This window comes from Xenopus laevis, chromosome 9_10S, assembly GCF_017654675.1.
Source record: "Xenopus laevis strain J_2021 chromosome 9_10S, Xenopus_laevis_v10.1, whole genome shotgun sequence".
NCBI lineage: Eukaryota > Metazoa > Chordata > Amphibia > Anura > Pipidae > Xenopus > Xenopus laevis.
This window is the reverse complement of record NC_054388.1, coordinates 45,573,895-45,598,979: the sequence shown is the minus strand read 5'-3', so window position 1 is coordinate 45,598,979 and position 25,085 is coordinate 45,573,895. Positions and strand designations below refer to the sequence as shown.

The 25,085-nt window shown below is 43.1% G+C and overlaps 1 protein-coding gene across 1 annotated transcript in view; it reads left to right on the top strand.

Annotated features, from left to right (window-relative positions):
• The first annotated feature begins 5,768 nt into the window (after positions 1 to 5,768).
• The window catches only part of gas7.S (growth arrest specific 7 S homeolog), a 103,667-nt gene continuing 84,350 nt past the window's right edge, over positions 5,769 to 25,085 (top strand). Inside the window, exon 1 of the mRNA XM_018238592.2 lies at positions 5,769 to 6,164. Within this exon, the coding sequence (XP_018094081.1) occupies positions 5,985 to 6,164 (180 nt within the window). The 5' untranslated portion in view covers positions 5,769 to 5,984. The remainder of the gene's footprint in view (positions 6,165 to 25,085) is intronic.

Here is a 25,085-nt window from a genome sequence, read left to right as displayed (position 1 = left end):
TGCTCTTTCAGACTCCAGAGATAAACAATCGTCTTAATTCTAATTGAGAGGAAGTCGCTGCGCCAAAGAGCTGAAACGCTGACAGGAACATTCGGGAGTGCTTATTTGTTCCCTTCTTTTCATAGCCCTCATATTTTTAATCATCGCCCAGAATGCTGAAGATACTTTTTATTTGTATGATTATGATTGGGTCTCCTCTGCCAGATTCAACCCCAGGCCAGAAATTAATTAGCGTGTATTCAGGGCACTTACTGAAGAGGTGTGTCTGATTGGCTGCTTAGAAATGAGCAAAAAGGTAGCCCGTAATTAATGTGCCATCTGCTCTGTTAATTAATAGGAGGGGGCGTGCAAAACATGCTGGGTTTTTTTGTATTCGAATATATAGGAGAATCACCGATATATATAATTCTGCTGATAATAGAGAGCTATGCAAGAAATAAAACTTGATTTTAACTTGATTTTAAAGGCAACTTCCACTATGTATGGAAACTAGTTTCATTTGCAGTAACCCCCACTATGAAGCTCCCCCTGGGTAAGTGAATCTACTCTCCATCCGTACTTAAGCTGGCCATATTTTATTCTTTGTACAGCAAAACGTCCGGCAGCGATCATTCATTTTAATGCAATGATCTAAAACGAACCATTCAGATTTTAAATTGTAGGATTAAAGTAGAAAAAATAAATCAGTTGATATTCTGGCCATTAACTGACAAACAGCAATCGTACAAAAGTTATGTCCCAGGAAAAAGTAGTGACAGTCGCCCATGGATATCATCAAATCGGCAATATATGCAGAGATATTATCCTTACCTGACAGATATTTTCTAACCTGTCCAATCAACAAATGTTCTGTGCCTTTTTGGCAAGCTTTACCCAAGTACAGAATTTTGATTCTCTGTGCTTCATGGTACTGAGCAGGCCCGGACTGGCAATCTGTGGGTTCTGGCAAATGCCAGAGGGGCTGCTATAAGGTGCCATAGAAAGTCAGTATTTAGTGGGCTGGTGGGGGCTGTTTGGGCCTCTGTGTACCTGAAATGGCAGGGCCTATTTTAATTCTCAGTCCGGACCTGGTACTGAGCTGTTCTGTTTCATACGGTCAAGTCAAGTCAAGTTGATTTTATTGTCATTTCAGCCATATACAGTAATACAGTACATAGTAGAAATGAAATAACGTTCCTCCAGAACCCATGGTGCTATACAGTACATAAGACTGCAAGTCTATTCTGGGTGGTTAAGCAGGGACCTCCCCTGGGTAAGTGAATCTAATCTCCATCAGTACTTTCTCCATCATTCCATATTACCCCCAGCTTTCCTCATTGTCTCCATTTTGCCCCAGCATCACCATCTTGTCAACAGTTTTTTCTTTTAGTTCTGTTGTTCTTTTCAATTGTTTTTTTAAAAAAAAAATATATTATTTACAGTTTTTCCAAAATTGAAGTTTAAAGTTTAATGTTCCTGTCTCTGGTGTTTCAATATGGCAGGTCAGTGATCCAGGAGCATCTGAACTGTTACAATCAGTTGATATATTTCTCAGCAGTATCTGTGGAATATTAGCAACTAGTGTATCAATTCTAACAGTGGCCTTTATGAAACTCAGAGATTCTGCTCAACAGGGACAAAGATAAATGTTTCAGCTTTTGTTTCAATTCTCACAGCTGCCTTTAATGAAATGGCTTTGGAAAGACAAAAGAAGATGACAAAAAACTGTAAATTTCAGTATTAAAAGTTGAAAAAGGTGTTGTAAGGTGAACAACCTACTCATAGAACAAGATTAATCCTGTTACTGATGCAATTGTTTTCTATCAAATACAGATACACTGGCACACGAGGTACATAGCAATGCAGGGTAACCCCTTGCTTATTTATTTGTGCGAACGTGCGACGTTTCGGGGCGAGCCCCTTTCTCAAGCACCCTTTCTCGTTTGGGGATTGCCGTGCCCTCCACGCTGTGCACCGGGTCATCTCTATGGGAAGTGAGTAGTGTGCTCTGCTTCATCCTTGTTCCAGTGCAATTGTTTTCTATACAGGAAGGATTTATATTTCTTTTCTGGAGTCTAATAACAATGGGTTCATCTTCCTCTGGATCGTTCTGGAGGAATATTGGCACAAAAGACAGACAGGTGTCTTTTTTCATCCCCCGCAACTATGTGTGAATTTATGATCTATTTCCCAGGGTGACTATAATGGACATAACTGCTCTCTCCTGGTTCTTGAAAGCAGACTTGTGGTGCTGAATCCAAACATATGTCAGTGGCCGGGGAACGGGCAGCTGTGTTATATCTACAGAGTCCAAATATTTCCTGCTGCCGAGTGTCTGTGAGATTGGCACAGGGGATACAGACATATTGTTGCTGATCTATTTACAATTTGTCCCCAGTCACTCAGTTTGTTTAAGGCTCAGAGCAATTTTAATGCAGGGGTGGGGGGTGCTAGGACAGAGCAGAACAAGATCAGACTCAAATACCAGTGTACCCCAGTCCTAGTGGGCCCCACTCCAGTGCTGCTTGCCTGCCCGCTGCCTGCCTGGGATGTGTAGCAATGGGGAGTGGAGTGGGCAGGGGTTTGCAGCAGAGATGGCATGACTAGGTTCCAGACTCTCCATACTGGTTTCTCATGGAGAATTAGGTGTTGTGATCTGGTGTGGACTAAAGCAGCCAATTTCCATCTGTCTGTCATTCTATGCAGTGTTGGCAGTGAGCCCTTGAGGCCAGAGCCCCAGGTACCCCAGTCCAACAATGGAACCTGATAAAGATCTTAATGAACTAGCATAGTGTTGCATTAGTTGCATAACTATTAGTAGTATAATACCTTTGGGACCATCCTATTCAGTGTACACTGCCCAATTGCACCAGCGGGTGGCACTACTGTACCCAGCAAGCTGAAAGTACAAAGCGGATGGATCTATAAAGATTGTCTCAGTGATTTTCTGCAAACACCTTTTTTTTGCAACTCTATTCATATTTAAATCATGTAAGATCAGAGGAAAGATCTGCTGCTCGTGTGCTAACTTTGAAATGAACAGAAATGATTGTGGGAAAAGATTGGTTGTGTGAGAGTTAATGGGGGATGATGCACGGGCTGGCTTTATACAACAACACATTTTTCTAATAGACAACAATTCAATTGCCCATTTAAGGTGGCTCTGCAATTGATGCACCCTCAGCCTTTCTGGTTCTCAATCTAATGGTTGATTTTAGCTAGGGCCACACGGCGCGATTTTGCCGCGATTCTGCGCTGGGCGAGTTGCGAGTTACGAGTCGCTGCGGTTTTTAAGCCGAAATAGCTTTGTTAACTTTGGCGCTGGCGTCAATGCAAATCGCGGCGAAATCGCTGCGCTAATTCACACGCGGCGATTCTTTTTCTACTGTCGCCCGGAAACGCCCAGCGAGGCAACTTCGGGCGACAATAGAAAACGAATCGCCGCGTGTGAATTAGCGCAGCGATTTCGCCGTGATTTGCATTGACGCCAGCGCCAAAGTTAACAAAGCTATTTCGGCTTAAAAACCGCAGCGACTCGCAACTCGCAACTCGCCCAGCGCAGAATCGCGGCAAAATCGCGCCGTGTGGCCCTAGCCTAAAGTTGCCAGGGACCTTACAGGTACAATAGTCATTTCTTGGATCATTGATCTCTATTGTACTGTATTTATCTACCCACAAAGATCTGGAAAGGCTTCATAGAGAGACAAGCATTAAATATGAAAACTATGGTAGCTCCCTCCAGTACCAATTTGCTGTAAAGGGGCATTTGGAAAGACACTATTCCCTGCTACATGATAATGGCAGTCAAAATGCCCCATGTGCTATTAACCAATGTGACTCTTCATGTGCTGCGAGTTATTTTTCCTTGCTGGAGTGCTTTGCCTTGGCTGGAGTCTCTGTGCAAACACAGCACTCAGGTCTTTCTTATCTGCATTCTCCTGCCATAGACTCTAGTGGGTCAGTCTAGTCGATCAGGTCCAGGGTATTGTGGTTTATCTGGAGGAGAGAGATAATAAGGCTGATTATCTCAGTATCCCCCAGCATTAACAGGTTTAGAAGGCAGGGCTACATGGCCCAATGCAATTGCAAGAGCTGGTGGGTTCTTGGTAGGCAATAAAAAAGGCCAGTGTTCCAGGACCAATTAGCAAGTCTCAATGTAGTTGAACACTGATAGAAACCTATACACTGGGCAGAATTGTTCATTTTGGGAAATGCATTTCTTTCCATTCACCTATAGAATACCCATATGTGTACATTTAAAATGCCAGACCCTTCAAGGCAGCTGTTATAATTATCATTATAAATGTAATTTGTGTGGACACACCCCCTAATTACTTTGTTCATTTTACAAAATTTGGCAGGTTATGAAAGTCTGAATACATTTCTGTGTTTTTTTCTGTGTTATTACAGTTTTGCTAATGAAGGTGAATTGCCCTTTAAGGGCTGAGACACACATGCAGATTCGGGGACATTAGTCGGGTGACTAATCTCCCCGAAATGCCTTCCCGCCGGCAAGAATGTGAATCGCTGGCGGAATGGCATACGGATCACTTCGGTTTTCTCGTGAGGCAACTTCGGTCGACTTCGGAAAATGAAGTGATTCGAATTTTATCCCGCTGGCGATTCACATTCTTGCTGGCGATAAGGCATTTCGGGGAGATTAGTCACCGACGGTAGAGGAGATTTGTCGCTGGGTGACTAATCTCCCCGTGCTCCATCACCCTAAGCTGCAAGTCACAGTTTCCCCAAGAGATCTGCTTTCTTTGCTTATTTTAAATTATTAAAAAAGTATCCAAGTGCATCTGCCAAATATTCTGGGCTCTCTGCCAAAAGATAATAAAAGCTGACCATAGATGTTGAGATTTTTAAAAGATCCGATCGTCATTGTTCCTCAAATCGGTCTTTCGGCAAGCGAAATCTTTGCGTCTATGGGGACCTTACGTTTTAGAAACTTTGTATCTTTTTCTGGCTGTTCAGTGCAGGAGATCAAAGAGAAAGTCAGGACATTTCCGTAACAATCCATGACTGCGGGTTGAGTTGTGTGTATTACACTATAGAAATGCATGCTTCTTTATTATATATTATATATCATATTTATATGGGTTTGATTCTAGGTATTCCTGCTGCTGTCAATCAAGCAAAAAAAGAAGTGGGTGCATAGTATGAAGGATGTTTCACCAATGCTCAGTGACATTCCAAGTCAGTTTGGATTTAGTGATTTGGTGAATTAGTGTATTCATTGCAGGAGGCCTGGGCCCCAGGTATTTAAAAAGAGAGAGATCTAAAGGGTATTATACTCAAAATTAACTCTATGGGGAATTCTGAAGGGGGAGTAATTCCAGCTTGCACTGTGTACTTCCTGTAGTACTTCTAGTATAGCTCACATTTCCCTAAAGTGTGGTTGTTGGGAGTAGTGAGCCTTCCTTTAAGCACCCCCTATGGGGCAGCAGGACTTTGTGTTGTGGAATACTATAGGTTCTTCTTATTTGGGGGCCCATATTATGGAATACAGAACATGGCAAGAGATCCTGGGCAGTGGGAGAGGTGGGGTACAAAAAAGAGTTAAAAAAAAGCAGCAGTTGAAGTGAAAGTGCTACAATCGGATGAATACATTGTATCCTTCTTTGGGGGGGTTATCGTAAATGACTTGCCCTACAGGTAAGCAGGGAAGTGGCACACGGGTGTGAGTGGCACAAAGCAGCCAGGGAGCCAATTCCTTGCTCTGGTGAGAGAGAGAGCTCCACTCCCCCAGTTCCCCTCCCTGCTGTGGGCTGAGCTCTTCCCCTGCACAAGGCTCAGTGATTCCTCAGCCTCTGGGCTGTGAGCAGCTCTCTGTGCCCCTGCGCTGCTTCCTCCTAAACATCAGGGCACAATTACTTGCCTACTGGACCTGGCAGGGCCTTCACCCCACTCAGCTGATCTCCCCTAAGTAGGGGGGAGAGGATAAAGATCCAGTAAAACACTAGGAGCTCCCCCCTTTTCCCCTTTCTGTGGATTCTACTGTCATGTCTGGAGCGCTGTGCCGAACTCTCTATGCATTTACTGGGGACCAGCACCAGCAGGGACTGAAGTTCGAGGCTGGAGAGGTGATTAAAGTCGTGCAGGCATTAGATGGAGGCTGGTGGGAAGGAGAGAAGGATGGCCTGAGAGGATGGTTCCCTGCCAGCTACGTTCAGATCCTAGAGGTAAGATCACTCGCATGCACCCACCTGTTGCTCTGCTTCCCATGAGTACTCTGCCCACTGACCCACTGGCAAGAACAGCTGTGACTTAGCCTTTACAGGGAAAGTACTCCCATGTGCACAATTAGAGTATAAGGAAGGATATCTCCGTCTTTGCAAAAGAAAGTAAAAATAAATCAGCTATGGGAACACACTGCCCATAAAGGAAGGTAGGTCACTTCCCATAATGTTTAGACATTGTGCTAATTAAGGCTTCTGCCCCCTCTACTCTATATTAGTAACTAACAGCCATGCTTGTATTGTGCGTACACATGGACTGACAGAACCTGGGTCCCACATTTATTTCTAGTCTGAGGGCTGCTGCTGTTGTAAACTTGCCCCTCACTGGTGACGTGTGGTGATATGATAAGTGCCTGGGTATTTGTACTCTGCATACATAGGGATACCCAAACTGTGCCCTGTCCTTTCCTTGTTGTTGTATGGATGTCCCGAGTGGATATAAATCAGATTGTGACATAGCTGGGGTTATGGGAGATGTTTGGTTTGGTACCTACCTATAGTCCCCTGTAGCCACAACCAGCTGTAGCCATTTAGTGCCTGACTGTATCTGAATTCATTTGATTGCTGAGAGCAGGAGGGGCTGAATGGCTGAAGATAATTCCCTCTAATTGGCCCTATATTTGCATTTTATTTACCCCAGCCCCCGGCAAATGACTATATTGCATCTCAGCTGATACAAACTGATACACTATGAGTATATTATATCTCTGTAACTAATTACAGTCCATAAATCCTTCAAGCTCATTATACACATTCCAGTGATATACACATTGATATGATAATGATCATTTCATAGAAATATTAATGACATGACAATGGTGGAGCTTACTGTATGATAAAAACCCAGTGATTATAATAAGTTTCTTATGAGTCCCCAGAGCCCAGATTCACCAGCACTAAGGCACACAGAGTAGGAATGCACGAACCTGCCTGTAATTGTGGGAGGGAGTGACATCTCTATTCCAAAAAGTGTCCACAAGGCGGCGTCTCTCCTTGATCACTAGGGTGTGACTATTGGAACTTGTATTCCTGGCAGGTGTTTGGTGCAAGAGCTTTGTGATTCTTTGCTTTACATACAATCAGTATGGCAGGGCCAGCCGACTGCAAGATCACCTGTTTGCAAGAAAAGCCATGGTGGAGGGGCTATATTTTTGATTCATAATATAAGTGGATACTGTTTATTCATACATATTATTCTGAAGCCAACTCGTCCCTTTAATATTATTTTCATAGGAAATCCATGCTGAATGGCTTGTTGGTGGTTAATGGAATTGAGAAATACGCTGCATGAAAAGCAGTGTAGTCTGAGGCATACATATCAATGCAAATCAATTGTACATACAGTGGTAATTGACTGTATTAGATACATAGGCACTTAGGCTGGAGGGCTGCCATATATAGACACCAGTGCAGATTGTGCTTAATGGTCATATAATATAAATGCCCATGGATAATGAGCCCAAAGGTAGCACAGTGCCAGCGCCACAACTCCCCAGAGGTCTCTGTATAGAAAAGAATTTTAACTGCAGAGGAAGGAAAATGTTATGAGCATCCAAGAGTTTATAGCAGCCTGATCCCAGGAATCCTATAATTATATGGGTGCCAGTGTCAGGCAGCATCAGCAGGCATTAGATTCCTGTAAAAACAAGTTCATTTCAGTTTCCAGATAAAATGCTCAGTGGCTCCAATTTGTGCCAGGGATGCCTTTGGTTGTGATGGGCATAGGAAAAAAACAGGCTCTGCCAGATGCCAAATTAGAAATCATAATCTTTCATACTGTTGCCTGCTTGCTAGGGATGCACCAAACCCTGCTTCTGGGTTCAGCCAAATCCTAGGGTACAGATTTGGGTAAATGCCAAACTGCCTGCACACTTGGCAGAATCCCAGATTTGTTTCAGAATTTAGTGCATCCCTACTTCTTGCCCTACTGTTTAATGAAGGAAGCCCTGTTTATTAGCCCCTGCCCTCTTGCTGGGGCAGTTACACAGCCAGGGTTTCCACCTTTCTTACCTATGAATAACAATGGCATCAGAGTGAGATATTATTGACTGGGCTAGCAGGGGTGCTGATGGTATTTGCTGCCTGAGATTGCAGATATTGAGCCCTGTGCTGGGCAGGGTGGGATGGGACAGGGTTTTGGTCTGCTTCACGAAAAGTGTGAAATCGATCTTAAAGTTAAAGGGTTATCAATTGCCTAGCGTTGACGCTGTGTGCTGGAGAAACCCCACATTGCACTGCTGAGAAGATATGGGCCTCCACTCATGACTTCCTTAGGTGAAAGTCACCACAATTCTCAATTGCAGCTTGTAACAATGGACTGAGCCGTCCCATACACTGTACAAGGCAGGGAGCTGCCATTAGCTCATCCCCTCCCAAACAATTGCCCTTTTTGCATTCTGCGCTCAGATTACATGCAGGATGCTGCCACTTTGTAAAATGATTTGTCTAAATTGGGAAACTGGGCAGCAAACTGGAAAATGAGGTTCAATGTTGATAAATGCAAGGTTATGCACTTTGGCAAAAATAATATAAATGCAAGTTATACACTAAATGGCAGTTTGTTGGGAGTTTCCTTGAATGAGAAGGATCTAGGGGTCTTTGTAGATAACAAGTTGTCTTATTCTGGGCAGTGTCATTCTGTGGCTACTAAAGCAAATAAAGTTCTGTCTTGCATAAAAAGGGCATTAACTCAAGGGATGAAAACATAATTATGCCTCTTTATAGGTCCCTGGAAAGGCCTCATCTGGAGTATGAGGTGCAGTTTTGGGCTCCAGTCCTTAAGAGGGATATAAATGAGCTGGAGAGAGTGCAGAGACGTGCAACTAAACTGGTTAGAGGGATGGAAGATTTAAATTATGAGGGTAGACTGTCAAGGTTGCGGGTTTTCATTTGGAGGGGTTGAATTTGATGGACTTTGTCTTTTTCAATCCAATTTAACTCTGTAACTATGTAACTATACAGCACTATTACCAGTGGGCAGAGACAGGAGACTGGGGTGGGGGTGCTAAGATGGACACAGCAGAACCATCCTGAGACCTGTATTCCATTGATTTAGTACATTTCATATTGCACTAAGGGAAAGAATAGTATCAGTGAGCATGCTCCATAAGTCCCTACTGCCAGAACACAATAGGCATGTGCAGTGCCACTGACATCAAGGATATGGTTCAGCAAGATCAGATATGGGTGCTATACCTTTGGACTCTGTACATAAGGCTTTACAATTCTTTTGTCAAGGTTTAGTCATGATCACATGACACAGCTGATTGATGTGTTTTTATTTGGTTTGTTATGAAACTGGTTATAAGAATTGTTCAGTTGGCCACTATCATGGGCTTTTGGTTTTCTTGACTTCAGTTTGTCCCTATGACATTCTCCCTGTGTTTTATGGCATTCGCTCTCCTCCCTGAGGTCACTTTCCCTTCCAAATGATGGGCAAATATTTGCCCAGTAAATCATTTGGTTCTTATCATAAGTTTTTGGAGATTAGAGGGTGGAAAGTGAGATTAACCCCTGGTGGCTCAGTGTGCGCTGAAGTTGCTGTCTGTTTATCAATGATGGGCACCAATCAGTCTGGCAGCTTTATATTACTCACTATTCAATCTGTGTATGCTCATTCCTTACAGCATTAGGTAAAGTTGTATCTGTTTGCTGGGATTTGATTTGTTTTCTTCTGGTGAAGTTCTCTTTTGTGTTGGCAGGTTGGCAGGGGGGCACTTTCCTTGGTCACCATCTGTAGCTCTGTCTCTGTTAGCTATTCTAGATATATCCTCAGGGTCAGAGCTAATGGCAGGTCAGCAGATTTCTTACATATTCAGAGACAGGGCTAATAAATGCACGTTGCAAGGTTTTTAAATTAAATTGCAATCAGTGCAGCCCTTCTAGCTGGATTTTCTAGATGTCTTCCTGATTTCTCAAGAGGTCTGGTAACCCTCAGTCAATATCTCACACATGTCAGGATTAATTCATTCAATACCTAAGGCTTATTTACACTTACAGCAGTGAGAAACATAAAAAGCCTGTGGCAGAGGAAATAAAAGTACAAAAATAGCTTTGAATAATCAATAATTGTTACAATATGATACTATCCAACCCTACTGTGCCCAAATGTCCATTTTGCTTTACTGTCTCCATCTTGTCCTACTGTCTACTACCTACCTACTGTATCATACAGTGATGTTAGGGAACACTAGTTGTGCCCTTCTTTAAATAAACCCATAGTAACCTTGAGTGCCCCTGATCCTGAGTTAAAGGGGTTATGATGCATATGGAGGAAATGCTTGTGTTTCCTGCTGCACAAGGGAACAGGCTGTCAGTATGATGGGAATAGAAAATCTTGCTCCCTGTGTCATCGCCTATGTTTGGTGCAAAGTGGGAGAACTTTTTTTTCTGTGTAACAAAAGGAATTTGAGAGCACTTCCTTATTGCCCCCTACTGGTTACTGGAGCCTGAACAGTTAATTCGATAGATATAATTATAAGGAGCCTGAAAAGCTCCTTAAAAAAGACTTTCAAGCAAGTAAAGTAACTTTTACTCTTATAATACCTGGATATCTAGAGGAAGGGGTAAATATATCTCTATCTTTATCAATACAACAGCGGTACTTTCAGGAATCACTATTATTCACTAGAAGAATGAATGCCAAGAGCTCAGTATATTATAATTCAGATCACTAATATGCTAATGACACGCTAATTGTCAATAAGATGCTCTGTGTAATTCTGGGAATTCATAAATGTGCCAGAAATCCATCTTTTTCTCCATCATGCTCCTGCAAGATCCTTATAGGCAACCAAAAAAGAGCATTTGAGAAGATTTTGACTTTGAACTCTGCTGCTGTGGGGAGGGAGGGCAATGGATGGAGCAGTGGAGGGTTAAAGGTTTAGTTCCTCTTTAACCCACCACTCTAAACCCTCACCTGAACCGGCCTGGACTACTTCCATTTAAAAATCCGTGCCCACCCCTGTCTCTGACATCACAGAGGGGGCAGGGCAGATATGCCTCTATAAATTGGAAATGGAAGTGGCACAACACTTAGTCCATGGGCGGGAAATGCAGCCGGTAGAGCTCCACCTGAAGCCACCCGCAGCATGAATTCTTTTTGTGTGTTGGCCCGAACCTGACCGACCCTGGGGTTCTGCCCATACATCCCTAACTAGGAGGCCAGTCATGGCTAAAAGCTCAGGCAATATAATTGTATATGAAATCAAACCAGCACCTTTACCATGTGATCATGACATCAGCAGCACCATGTGACCTTCATATTATCGATGCACCAAATCCAGGATTCGGTTCGGCATTCGGGCAGGATTCTGCCTTTTTCAGCAGGATTCAGATTCTGCCTGGCCGAACCGAATCCGAATCCTAATTTGTATATGCAAATTAAGGGCGGGGAGGGAAATTGCGTGACTTTTTGTCAGAAAAAAAGGAATTTAAAAAATGTTCCCTGTTCCCCTTCCCAGCCCTAATTTGCTTATGCAAATTAGGATTCGGTTCGGTATTCTGCCAAATTTTTCTCGAAGGATTCATGGCCGAATCCAAAAAAGTGGATTTGGTGCATCCCTACTTCATATCAAAGAAATTTCCAGATCCAGTGAATCACATCTGCACTTCTGGTTCAGACTCCTAAAACAAAGTAGTAGAAGAGAAATGACCCCTGCTACATTGTTTCAAGAGTCAGACCCAGAGAAAAGAACAGACATACACAATTATATATAAACATATCTATAAACCCAGTGAGAATAGGGAATGAATGGATATTGGGAAGTTGCTGAGAATTATATATATTAGCTCATATTAGGCAAACAATTGTTTATTGGTGAAGCTCTCCTTTAATTGCTGACATGACTGAACTACATGCTGATGATATTGAAGGGGAAGAGATTTGGCCGTAGCCAGCAGATATATTATGCTAAGTGCAGACAGGACATAGGAAAATCAGTGTATATGTTTGGGGAGTGGGTCCCAGGGGGAACTAAGGGCCAAACAAGATCTGGAAGAGCTGGAAAGCAGGAAACAGCTTATATGGTGGTACAACAAATCTCAAAGTATTAATATAGTTTTCTACCAACCCACAGTATATACCAACTGCACCTCCCTATCTCCCTTCTGTGTAACAGTGAGCATAGCTTCCCCTTTTATATTTGTGCATATGTATAGCTAGACTCAGCCATAAAGCAGGACTAGATGGAGATATATTCACGTGATTATAATATATAAGCAAAACCATTACCCTAACATTTAAAATTAAATTATAAGTAAATCTCACCCAAATTGCTATATTTTGGTAAACACTAAATGTTGGATGTACATGATTTCTTCATGTACAGTTGCCCCTTAATGATTGAAGCTTTTCTATCCCGGTCCCTGATGTTTTTGTTCTGATCCGTCCCCCAGTCTCTCCCTTTGCTTCTAGAGGTTCTCTCCTCAAATTACTTAACACCTTGTTCTATTTTAAACACAGATGTGCAAAGGTGTTGTGTCACTGCGCGACCTCATTCCATATATTAAGAGTGCATCTGGGACACGTGTCAGCTTGCACGCTAAATGCTTCCCAGCAGCCCCACTGCACTAACTCCCAGACTGTTTATTAAACAATATTCCTGCAACTCCCAGTGGGTTGGTTCTAATAAGTCTGGGACTTTCCTGTAGGAATGAGCTGGTTTCCCTTAGATAGTTCATTTGCTTCTATTTCATAAGGTTTTTTTCATGAGGTGAAACTGACTGGGTGCATAGGAGTTTAGGGAGGCAGGTGAATAAATCGGTTCTGCCTGAGGCCACACTCACCCCTGACAAGGAATACACTGTCACTCTAGCACTCAAGTGATTAGGAACAAGTTGTCTCTACCTTTCAAATGTTGCTCTAAATCAGATTAGCTGACTTTAAGGACAAGAACTTTATTCTGTTTACAACTGTCCTTAGGGGATAGTGAAAACTGCAAATGAAGATGCAGACTAGGACAAGATGGAGATTAGAGCAAGATGCAAACTGTAGGGCAAAATGCAAACTATAGGATGGGATGGAGACTGTAGTGCAAGATGGAGACAGTAGGGCAAGATGGAGACTACAGAGGACAAGAGGCAAACAATACAGCATAATGAAGATGGTAGGACAAGATTGAAAGCATTGATAGTAGGCCCTTTATAGACCTGAAAAATTACCACTGATAAAGTAGTGGCAAAATGCAAATAATAGGATGGGACACAGACAGTAGGACAAGATGGAAACAGTAGGGCTAACTGGAGACAGTAGGGCAAGATGGAGACTGTAGGACAAGGTGGAGACTGTAGGATAAGATAGAGATTGTAGGGCAAGTTGGAGATGGTAGAACAAGAGGTAAACGTAGAACAAGAGGTAGACGGTAGGACAAGAGGGAGACAGTAGGACAAGAGGGAGATGTTAGGGAGAGATGGAGATGCTGGGGCTAGATGATGGAGACAGTATGAAAATTCCTTGGCTCTGTCTTAGAAGAGTTATTTGTTACATCTGGTTTCCAAGTGCACAGCAGGGGGTAAGGAAACCCAACATGTGGCTGTGATATATCATGTGACCTCTGTCTATTAGCCAAGTTTTTGCTCTCATTTCCAAACAAATGGCAGGGGGATGGGGATACTAGGCATTGGCTGCCATATATGTAAGGCAACTCCCTTGGCACTGGGGTTTGTGGGTAATTCTCTACATGATAAATTTATGGATATACCCCTTTTCACAATAAATTTCCCTTCCTCCTGGCGACCCACTGAGATTTACTTTCCTGCATTAGGAAACAAGCCAAGTTGCCCTTTGTTTTGCACAATGGAATTTCACATAATCAGAGAGATACGGTTTCGCCCTTTAGAAAAGGCAGATCCTGGCTGGTTACCTGAGCCCTCACCTTCAAGGCTTTCCGGCAGTTCTTCATCTGTAACTCCCAGCAACCTACCTACCCGTCAGCTTTTGGCACAACAAAAATCTGCTTCTGGAAAAGGCGACTGTTCCCATTCATGCAGCTGAAGATAAGATCTACTTAGAACCATTGATATTGCTGTCATATCAGAGCAATATTTTGTGAAAGTATAGTTGGCCTTTAACCTTTGGGAGCATTCTCTTCATTGAATATATCAGGGCTGGTTATGTGTTGTTGAACTACATCCCTTAGAACTTTTGGCTGGTAGAGGATTTTGGGAGCAGTAGTCACACCACATCTGTAGGGGTGGAAGCTGGAGATGCCACTGTGACTCGAGAATTTCACAAGGCAAGTCTGTTTGTTACGTTTATCCAAGGGGGCATCATGCTCTATGCCAGGCACAGTTGAGTGGGCAGCACCCTGCTGGATGGAGATGAAACAACCAAAGCAAACTCCCATCTATTTTGGCACAAACAATGTATTTTTGTGATATGAAAGGAACAAGGACATGAAAATGTAATTATTGGATAAGAGACTGTGCCAGTACAATTCAGTCCAGTGCCAGCAGGCACAGACCCACCTCACTCCCATAGGAACTCAACTCCCTTTCACTGAGGCAAACTCCTGGTGTTGGGGAAAATTCCATACAGTCCGTGCATTATGGCCCATCTTTGTATAGTGAACAATCACACAGGTATCACTAGACTACAGTGTTGTAAACTAAAATGAGCTTTACAGATAAGGTAGAAATTTTTTTTTCCCCATGTGCCCTTGAGTATGTGGGCCCCCTTTCTGGCCTTTCACAAAGCACAAGGGTTGTGGTATCTTAACATTCAAATAGATTATACACTTTGGCTGTTATGGCGCCAAAGCTGTGCTGCGCATTCTTCTGTCATATGGGCACCATCATTTTCTAAACAAATGAGCAGGTTTAGGCAAAGGCCTGCTTGTATTGACTGATCTTTTTCAATTTCTTTGCAGCCATATTGTTCTCTTCCCATAATCGCACAGATATTCCAATGGGGTCCTCCACCCTTTGCAGCTAAAATCCAGGGTGTTACTCCCAAACCATCTGCCGATGACTCACATGAGCCTGGGGCGTTTTTGTTGTTATTCATTTACTAGAGGTTTACATCTCTTTCATTGTTGGATGGTGTAACTTGCAGATTTTTATTGGTTTAACTTCCCCTGCCAATGCAGAGTGTTGTGTCCACAGCAATGAGGATAATGAGGATTTTAGTTACAAACTTAAATGCAAGATGGATTATGGATGCTTTATTCGTGTGTCCTTCTATTCAGCTTTTTATCTCATTGGCTTACGGTTGGTGGCAGGTATAACTGGCAGCATTTTATTGGTTTAAGTTCCCCTGCCAATGCAGAGTGTTGTGTCCCCAGCAATACAAAGAAAGAGGATTTTTAGTTAAGAGCTTTTATTCACTATTTCTTCTGTGCAACTTGTGATCCCATTGGCTGGATATTAGTGGCAATCCCTCAGGGGCTGCACCTGCCTCATGCTCCTCTTATGGGATTGATTTCCTAGACTCTTACCTTGTCCGATCTTATTGGTACAATTTCCCCATCTACTAGTCTAGCCAGATCTCATAAAGGTGGCCATACACAGGGAGATCCTCTTGTTGAGGTTGGTGATATCGGGTTGATAGGGCCCATGATTGGATCAGAATGGAGGCAATGCGGGCAGTCAGATCACAGGACCGCAATCAATGAACAGATGTGGCCATGATCCGCCTGGCGACTAATCTCCCCGAATCTGCCCGTGTGGCCAGACTCTTAGATGAAGTAAAAGATATTTAAGGTAAAAACACATTTTGTATTCAACCACACATAAACAAATGGTGTTGGGTTACTTATCTGCTGCAAGGGGTGGCCTGTGACTAATAGCGATTAGATAAGAAAACTTGGCTATGGCAGAGCAAACAAACCACTGCACTTCTGAAAACTAAACAAAAGTGGGTGGAACCTGTAGCTCTTAATTTTTTGTTGTCAGCCTATGCTATTTTCTCTGTTCATATCCTTCGAGGAACAGCAAATTTCCATCGACTTTGCAGCCCCTAATGGAAAACAGCATCACTTGCAGTGAAAGTTTAAAGGGATACTGTCATGGGAAAATCTTTTTTTTAAATGAATCAGTTAATAGTGCTGCTCCAGCAGAATTCTGCACTGAATCCATTTCTCAAAAGAGCAAACAGATTTTTTTATATTCAAATTTTGAAATCTGACATGGGGCTAGACATATTGTCAATTTCCCAGCTGCCCCAAGTCATGTGACTTGTGCTCTGATAAACTTCAATCACTCTTTACTGCTGTACTGCAAGTTGGAGTGATATCACCCCCCTCCCTTCCCCCCCCCAGCAGCCAAACAAAAGAACAATGGGAAGGTAACCAGATAGCAGCTCCTTAACACAAGATAACAGCTGCCTGGCAGATCTAAGAACAACACTCAACCACTGAGACACATTCAGTTACATTGAGACGGAAAAACAGCAGCCTGCCAGAAAGTATTTCTCTCCTAACGTGCAGGCACAAGTCACATGACCAGGGGCAGCTGGGAAATTGACAAAATGTCTAGCCCCATGTCAGATTTCAAAATTGAATATAAAAAAATCTGTTTGCTCTTTTGAGAAATGGATTTCAGTGCAGAATTCTGCTGGAGTAGCACTATTAACTGATGCGTTTTGAAAAAAACATGTTTTCTGATGACGGGATCCCTTTAAGAGGAACCATGAACAGTTCTGTGATCAGTTCCCCCACACACCAGCTTGTTCCAATAAAGGGGAAATAAAAGCAGCTGCTACATGAGCTGTGGGATTTGTCTCTGGGCTCAGACGTGGATTTATATACAGGTTTATTCTGCCGCTTCTGAGAATCTGCAAGTGAACGAGCTTGACATGCCGTGCGCTGGGGAAATAGATGGAGAATTATAACATTTGGGCAGATATTTGATACAGAGGAAGGGCAAAATTCTATAAACATACCTGTGGGTTTAGAACCATATTTGGTATTTGGCAGCTGAATATATAGGGAGTTTACTGACAGAGCTGACAGAGGGAGTTGCACATAGGCACTGAGCACTGTTCAGTTTAGAGCTCTGCAAAGATATAGGTAGGAAGAATGGAGAACAGCAGCTACAGTAGGGCAAGACACACTTCACTGTAAAAAAAAAATTGTCATGTGACTGCCACATATAATATAAAATAATGTTTTAAAATCTGGCATTTGCATGGGGTAAAATTACACACACTTTGATAAGTTTGCCATTTATTTTACACAGCTTTTCACATCATTTTTTTCAGAGAATTGCATTTTACACAGCATAAGAAATATGCCTCTAAGAGTTGGGAAGGTGGAGACAGTAGGGCAAGATGAAAACAATAGGACAATGGGAGGACAGTATCGCATAACGAAAATGGTAAGGAAAAAGGTTGGCAATATGTATACTGTAGGGCAGAGATCCTCAACCAGTGGCTCGTGAGCAACATTTTGCTCCTGGTGATCTCAAAGCAGGTTCTTATTTTTGAATTATTAAATGGAAGCAAGTTTTAGTTGCATAAAAACCAGATGTACTGCCAACGAGTCTCCTGTAGACTGCCAGTCCACATAGACATAGACCTTATTTGGCACCCTGGGAACTATTTTCATCCTTGGGTTGCTCCCCAAGTCTTTTTATGTTTGAAAGCAGCTCATGAAAAAAAGCTTGGGGATCGCTGCTGTAGGGCAAAAGCATGGAGAAAAGCTTGGCAAGATGGTGCCAAGAGTTTAGCAAAATATAGACAGTTGGACAGGACAGAGACAGTAAGGCAAGATGGAGGCAGTAGGGCAAGATGAAGACAGTAAAGCAAGATGGGGACTGTTGGGTAGAATAGAGACAGTAGGACAAGACTGTGCAGTAGGGTAAGGTTTGGGTAATATGAATACTGTAGGGCAATATGCAGAAAGCTTGGAGATTAGCAAGACGGAGACAGTAAGGCAAGGTGATAAAAGCAGTATTAGGTGGACACAGGAGGAAAAGATGAAGACGGGGAACAAGATGGAGACTGCAGATCAAGATGGATAAACTCTGACTTGATGAAGAAAGTAGGGCAGTATGGAAAAAGCTGGTCAGGATGACAGTGGCAGTATGGTAAGAATTGAGCAAGACAGAAAGAGGAGGGAGAGATGGTAGCAAGGCAAGACAGAGAAGGTAAAATGTCTATAAAAGTGATGCAGCCTATTTCTACAATTCCCAGATGAAGCCTGTAAGGTGGCCATGGGTGGCAGTGGCAGATTTATATATTAATTATCTGCTCTTTTTTGCAACAATTTATTGGTAATGGGGAGGGGAGAGAAGGGTATTTCTAATTGTACATAAGGGTTAAATCTGTGGAAAGTCTGAAATATAAGATTGAGTTTCCTCTTTTCTGACCACACAATTGTGCAAGAAGCACTCAGGACACGTGCGAGTTCTGGTCCTTGCAAAACACTATGGAGAGGGATACAAAATGTGCTGTTTAAACAGATGCAGGAAGTTCGCTACAGTGCAGGGACCCAGTGCTTAGGGAGGATTCTGGGTTAAAAATAGTGATGAGCAAATCTGTCCCGTTTCACTTCACCAAAAAAGTCTATGGTTTACACACAACTAATTTTTACATGCACTACAATTTTTTCTCACTCCAAATGCATTAGGGCTATTCCACACGGGGAGATAGCCACGCGTTTGCGGTCGCGGCGACAAAGCGCCGCGCCAGTCGCCGCGACCGGCGCAGGCGACAGTTTTGTATGGGCGCCTATGTAAAAACGCCTGTGCTAACCACAAGAGGCGATGCGCTTTTCAACAGTCGCCTGAAAATGCCTGGCGAGGCATTTTCAGGCGACTGTTGAAAAGCGCATCGCCTCGTGTGGTTAGCACAGGCGTTTTTACATAGGCGCCCATACAAAACTGTCGCCTGCGCCGGTCGCGGCGACTGGCGCGGCGCTTTGTCGCCGCGACCGCAAACGCGTGGCTATCTCCCCGTGTGGACTAGCCCTTAAAGTCAATGCGTGTTTTTTCTTGTGATGACTTTTATCTCTGCAACTTTTTTTGTTGTGGCGAAATTTTTGCGTAGTGGATTTTTGCTACAGTTTCGCAAAAACATATGCAGATAGAAAAATACCTGGGTATCTGGGGAAGGAACTTTCTGTGCAGGTGGGAGAGGGGTGGGAAATACACAGTCACTTACTCCCAGTGCAGTAGGTACAGTGGGTTCCCTGGGTATCTGGGGAAGGTAATTTCTGAGTAGATATTAGAGAGATGGGGAACACAGCAGTGAGAGTTGGTTTCTTGTTTCAAATCCACGTATAAGTGAAATTATGCTGTATCTCAGTATAGAATATTCCCTTCCTGACATCATTATTTATGTAGATGTCTATGTGTGATGCATCTGGCAGATTTGCACCGCACAGCTGATATCCAGATTCTGCACAATACAACTTTCCCATACTGAGAACACAACTGAACACTTGGCAGAGCTTTATATGAAGTAAATGTGTTTCTGGGGATGAGAGTTTTCAGCAAATGTTCAGCAAATTCTGGCAGACGGGTGCAGCGGCTGAAAGGAATAAAAGGCTATTATTATAGATCAGAGGGAGCGTAATATGATATAGAAATATATGAGCATATTTGGAATGTGCAGAGCTGTTCAGGTTAGAAGGAAAACATGTTTGGGTTGCAGAAGATCAGTTGCAGTACCACTTCTCACCAGTTTCAGCCAAGGGGCAGTGTTTGCCCTATGGTTGTAATAGAACAGCGCCACAATGAACAAATTTATAATAAAATTGTCTTTTCAAATTCAGCTGCTCTGCCCAGCACTGGGAGCACATCACAGCAGATAAAGGAATTGTTTGCTACCATTACAATAAACAGAAGAGGGAGGGAGGAAGTAACCAAGAAAGAGCCTTTGCTCCTCTGCTTTAGTAAAAAGGCACAAGTCAAATTAGCAAAATTTATGTAAAGACTCCAATATCAGCACCACTGTAAGTCAAATACAAATATCTATAACAATAATAAAGAAAGGAGAAAAAATATACTCTCAGTTCACCCCAGTCTATGGGTGCATACCATATGAAAAAGGCCAAAAAATGGTGAGTTTTTCTCCAAAAGTAAAGACCAAAATATGATAAAAAATTCAAGTCATTTATTAGGACATACAGGTGAATGCATGACGCGTTTCATGCCTACTGGGGCACTTACTCATAGGCCAATGAGTAAGTGCCCCAGAAGGCACAAAATACGTCAGGCATTTAGTAGAAAGGCACCCAATCCCTGTGAAGCCACATTTGCTATACTCAATAGGCCAGCTATTTTTAGGTATTTACAGGGCAGGTAAGGATTGTATACATGTGTACAGAGAATGGATGCCCATTACATGCAATGAGGAAGAGTATATAATTCTATTTCCTCCCAGCCTTCTATTTGCTGAACATCCTCGATGTGAAGCGCAAACCTCACATGATCATATCTCCCTGCTGTGATGAGCTGAATGTTACACGTTCCCCTTAGAGATCAGATATGAAACAAAAATATTTATTCATCAGAAATCTTGATATACAAAACGATTTTTTCAAACAAATGTATATAATTATTACAAGGCAAGGGGCAGGGCTTTCAGAGAAGTGTGGACCATCAGACCCACACAAGGAAATGCAGAAGTTAAAGTGTCAGCTCACTAGCTCTGACGTGTCTTACAACTCTCTATTCTGCTGCATAGACGATGAACACAACCTGATCTGCACTAATTCCCACCCGACTGATTCAGTACAACATTGCATCCAGATGTGATCTTGGTCATAGCCGAGCCCCCTGCTGTGTCTATGTGTTCTCAGCTGCTCAAGATGAAATTAAACTCCCACCCCCCCCCCCCCCCAACACTTGGCTTGTTGTAGATACTGACTGATTAACTAGCAACAGCCTGTGGTGCTGGAGCGCCTACTATACTACAACTCCCAGAAGCCTTTGCTAACTATGACGCACGTGCAATAAGACTATTTTTTAGTATTTGAGTGTACATAACAGTACAGTGCAGGGTCAAGCCAAGTCAGCCGGGCATCCTATGTAAACCGCCTGGCCTTCCTCGCCCCCTCCCCCACACCGAGCATTTAAGGTGAGACCAGAGGATAGAACACACAGTGAGAGGACAAGGGTCAGAACTAGGGGTAAGTGAAGGAAAAGGTATGTGCCTAGCCGGACCAGCTTTGCACTGCATGCACGTGCCTACTCTGCCTACTCCTAGCCATCCTGATTACGGTTCCCCTTGATACAGAGACACAGTCAGCCATCAGTAGGGATGCCAGCTTCTCTGGAAAAAAATACCGGCCTTCCTATATATTTAATTTTTTCCATATTAATAACATTGGGATGAGCCATCATTTTTACCGGCCAGGTGGCAACCCTAGCCATCAGTCTTTTTATTAATAATATATTTGTAGATTTGGAATTCCTCCAATATCCATTCTCTCCAAAAGGAGAATCTGAGTATTATTTAGTTGCTATGGTCAGAGGTCCTAGCAACCACAATGCTTTACGGGAACTGTTCATTATTGAAGATCCATGTCAGGTTAATTTCACCTAGTATCAAGGTTGTATTAAATCCCCTACTACTACACAGGGTCACTCCCCCACAGCCATCGGCACCCGACAAGAATACAAACTTTGTTACTGTCGGAACCTAGTTGCCCTTTAAATTCACTTAAAATCTCCAGTTTGGGGATGTGAGAAGAGAAGGCGGGAACAGTGCGCTGCTGATCTGGAGCTGCCCATGACAATAGAGGCAATGAGGTAACAGGTTGAAGCACTTCCCAGATTTCTATCCGTGAGTCATTGCTCAAACAATTTGTGTTCTGTGCAGTATGGAGAATCGAGGGCAAATTCCAACACAAGGGCCACACCCTGAGGCCTGCTGGCTTCCCTGGGCTCCACAGCTGAGATGCGTAACCAACAATGGGATTACAGTCCAGTTTGCAGAGAGGAACACAAATGCCCTATGTGGGATTAAGGGTTCATAAAGCTTATTTGTTGCAGCCAGGCAGCTTGTGATTGGCTCCCTTGGGAGGGAGGGGGAGTAAGAATGATTTTTAAAGGTTATAACATAAAATAAGAAATTTAGATGATACTTGCAACCCAACCCACAACCGGCAGACCCACATCTATACCTGCACCTGAAAATCCTACCCTCATTCTGCAAGGTACCCACTTTTTTTTTCTGGGTAACCAGCAGGTACCTGACCCTCTGCAGGACTCTAGCACACAAAGTAGTACACCCCCTTGTGATGCAATATACTAGCACATGCACTTTAATCATTTTACTGTGGTCATAACTTGCCCTTTTTTTGATTAAAACAATCAGGGTGCTTGTGTTTAGGGGAGTGTGTGCCACACAGAGTCCCAATTAATCCGCAGGGTAGCTGCTAGGTGTGGGACACATCTCTGATGTGAGGACAGTCGGTTACGTTTGTTAGTGCGGAACGGCGTGGGAGGATAATTAGATACACATTTCCTGTTCCTTTTCGTGTCCATAGAGATGAGCACTCGAACAACCAAGCAAGTTCATTGCACAACTCCCCCTTTCTCTGATATTTGTTTCAATATTACATTTCTTATTTTTGTATTTACTAACAGTGAGTGGAGTGTATGAGCTCTGAGTTTTGTAATCTTCCAGATTATTCTATTAATCAGTCCAAAGAGTCTAGAGGCAGCAGTGCTGTACATGTAACTTGGTCTCTTACATAATAAGGAACTAATACTGCTTGGCCAGTTAAATTACTTATTTGTGCCCTGGGTACCCCTGGAACTATAGCAGGGTGACTGCTACCCCAATGTATCTATATATCTGTAACTTTGTTATGAGCTAAGGGGGCCCAGCCTGAAGGCCAGTTACGGTAATATTTGGGGTGAATGCTTATTTGTGCCCTGGGTACCCCCGGAACTATAGCAGGGTGACTGTTACCCCAATGTCTCTATATATTGCTATGTAGAAAGGTCACGTGTACACGTACACGTGAAGGTGATGTGATTCCTTTCACCTCCAGTGAGGTCAGACCCCACTCGAGAATTATGTGTGTTATTCCTAAAACTGAATGGGAAACAGATTGCTCTTCCCCGTAAGCGTAAAAAGTCCCACATCTGGGACCCAGCTGGAAAATACTCCATTCTGTGCCTTTCCTGCCAAACTGTTCCCCCCAAGAGAGAATCCTAAAACCCAAAGTTGGTGGGGAGGGGGGAGGCAGCTGTGATATTAGGAACCAATGAACAGTGAAGTATTTAAAACATTTTATATCTTCTAATTAACCTGCTCGTGTAACAGGAATTTGAAACAGAACTCTGCAATCCACCATCAGAATGGTTTATATCAGGGTAGTAGGGGTGAGCCATATAGTTGGTGTTGGACTACAACTCCCATTATTCCCTTGCAGTAGAGATGCAAGTTGTACTATTGCATCTTCAATGCAAGAGTTTAACTGCAGATGAGTCCTAATGAAATAAGGCAGCAGTTCCAATGTCTATAGCATTGTAATTAAAGAAAATAAAGTGTATGGGAAAGTCTTTGGCTGAAAGTACCCATATCCCATCCGTTTGAATTCTGTGCTGACAGACTGAAGGAGTCACACTTAAAAGGCAGTCACATTCTGATCCTGTGCCAACTGCATGTCAACATCTCCCCCAGAGCCCGAATTCATTAGCGCTCCTTGCCTGGAACACACGGCCCTGGGCTCTCTTTGATTTTGCCCCGCTGCTCTTTTATCTCTGAAGCCAAATTTATCCTCTGCTGCCCGTCTTTCTGCTTTTAGCTCCCGAATGTTTCCATCATTGTAAACAATTGATAAATATCAAATCATTCAATCTATGGAATACAACACAGTTTTTTACTGAAATCAAACTAAATCTGAATAAGTGTGACATCAGAATTGTATCATCAATAGCAGGCCCGGACTCGCAATCTGTGGGTTCTGGCAAATTCCAGAGGGGCTGCTGTAAGTTCCCATAGACAGTCACTATTTAGTGGACTGGTGGAGGACGTGTGCCATAAAGAATACTTAAGGCTAATGTGTGCAGGGAAAGATTTCAGCCTTCCACGCCCCAAGGCTGCAGGGTCCTAGTGCCACCCTACACATGTAGCAAAGCAGTAGGTATTACGCGTACCAAAGTACGCATCCCCAGTGCTCCTTAAAATCCGGCTGGGTGGCATTCCACATCTTTCTGAATGTATGTCATGTGTGCCAATTTCTACACTGGAGGCAAAAATGCTGCATGTGACATTAGCCTAATAGTTTCATTCTACTTATCAGTGTGATGTAAAAGTGTGATGTCACAATGATGTTAAAAAAATAGTTTTATCCTGTTGCAGTTGCTTACCAGCTTTTTTTTAAAAAAATGGATATATGGAACAGGGCAGCATTCAGCATCATACTGTATACATTTCTAAGTTACAGTAGAGGCCTCATTTTAAAATATGTGATGTAATTGGTCCCTATGCAGATTCAGATTACACAGGGCATGGTTATGGGGAAAGGTACCAACCAGTTGGCTGGAGGCAGGGAATATAACAGGAGAAGTAAGGTCTAAGAAGAGAAGACTCCATTATGGTCAACAGGATCAGCCTTGGAAACCTTGCATGCTAACTTTGTAAAATGAATGTCCCCCATCCCCTCAAATGTCCTTTATACTATCTGTCTAATATGACACTGTTGTTGGACCTGAAGTCAGACTATTGCGTTGGAAATGGAGGATGCCAGTGATGAGCGATATCCAGGCTCTTCTGCCCAATAGAAAGCTGGAATGGTGGCATTTGGGCAACAATAGATGCATTGTGCCCTACACAGCCTGGTGCCAATGTGCTGATGTATTTATAGAGCAATGAATGATGCAGCCTGTGCAGCCAATGCCTTTGAGGAACAATATCCAGAGAAGGGCCAAGTGCCAATCATGGGGGACATAACTGGAGGATTAGAA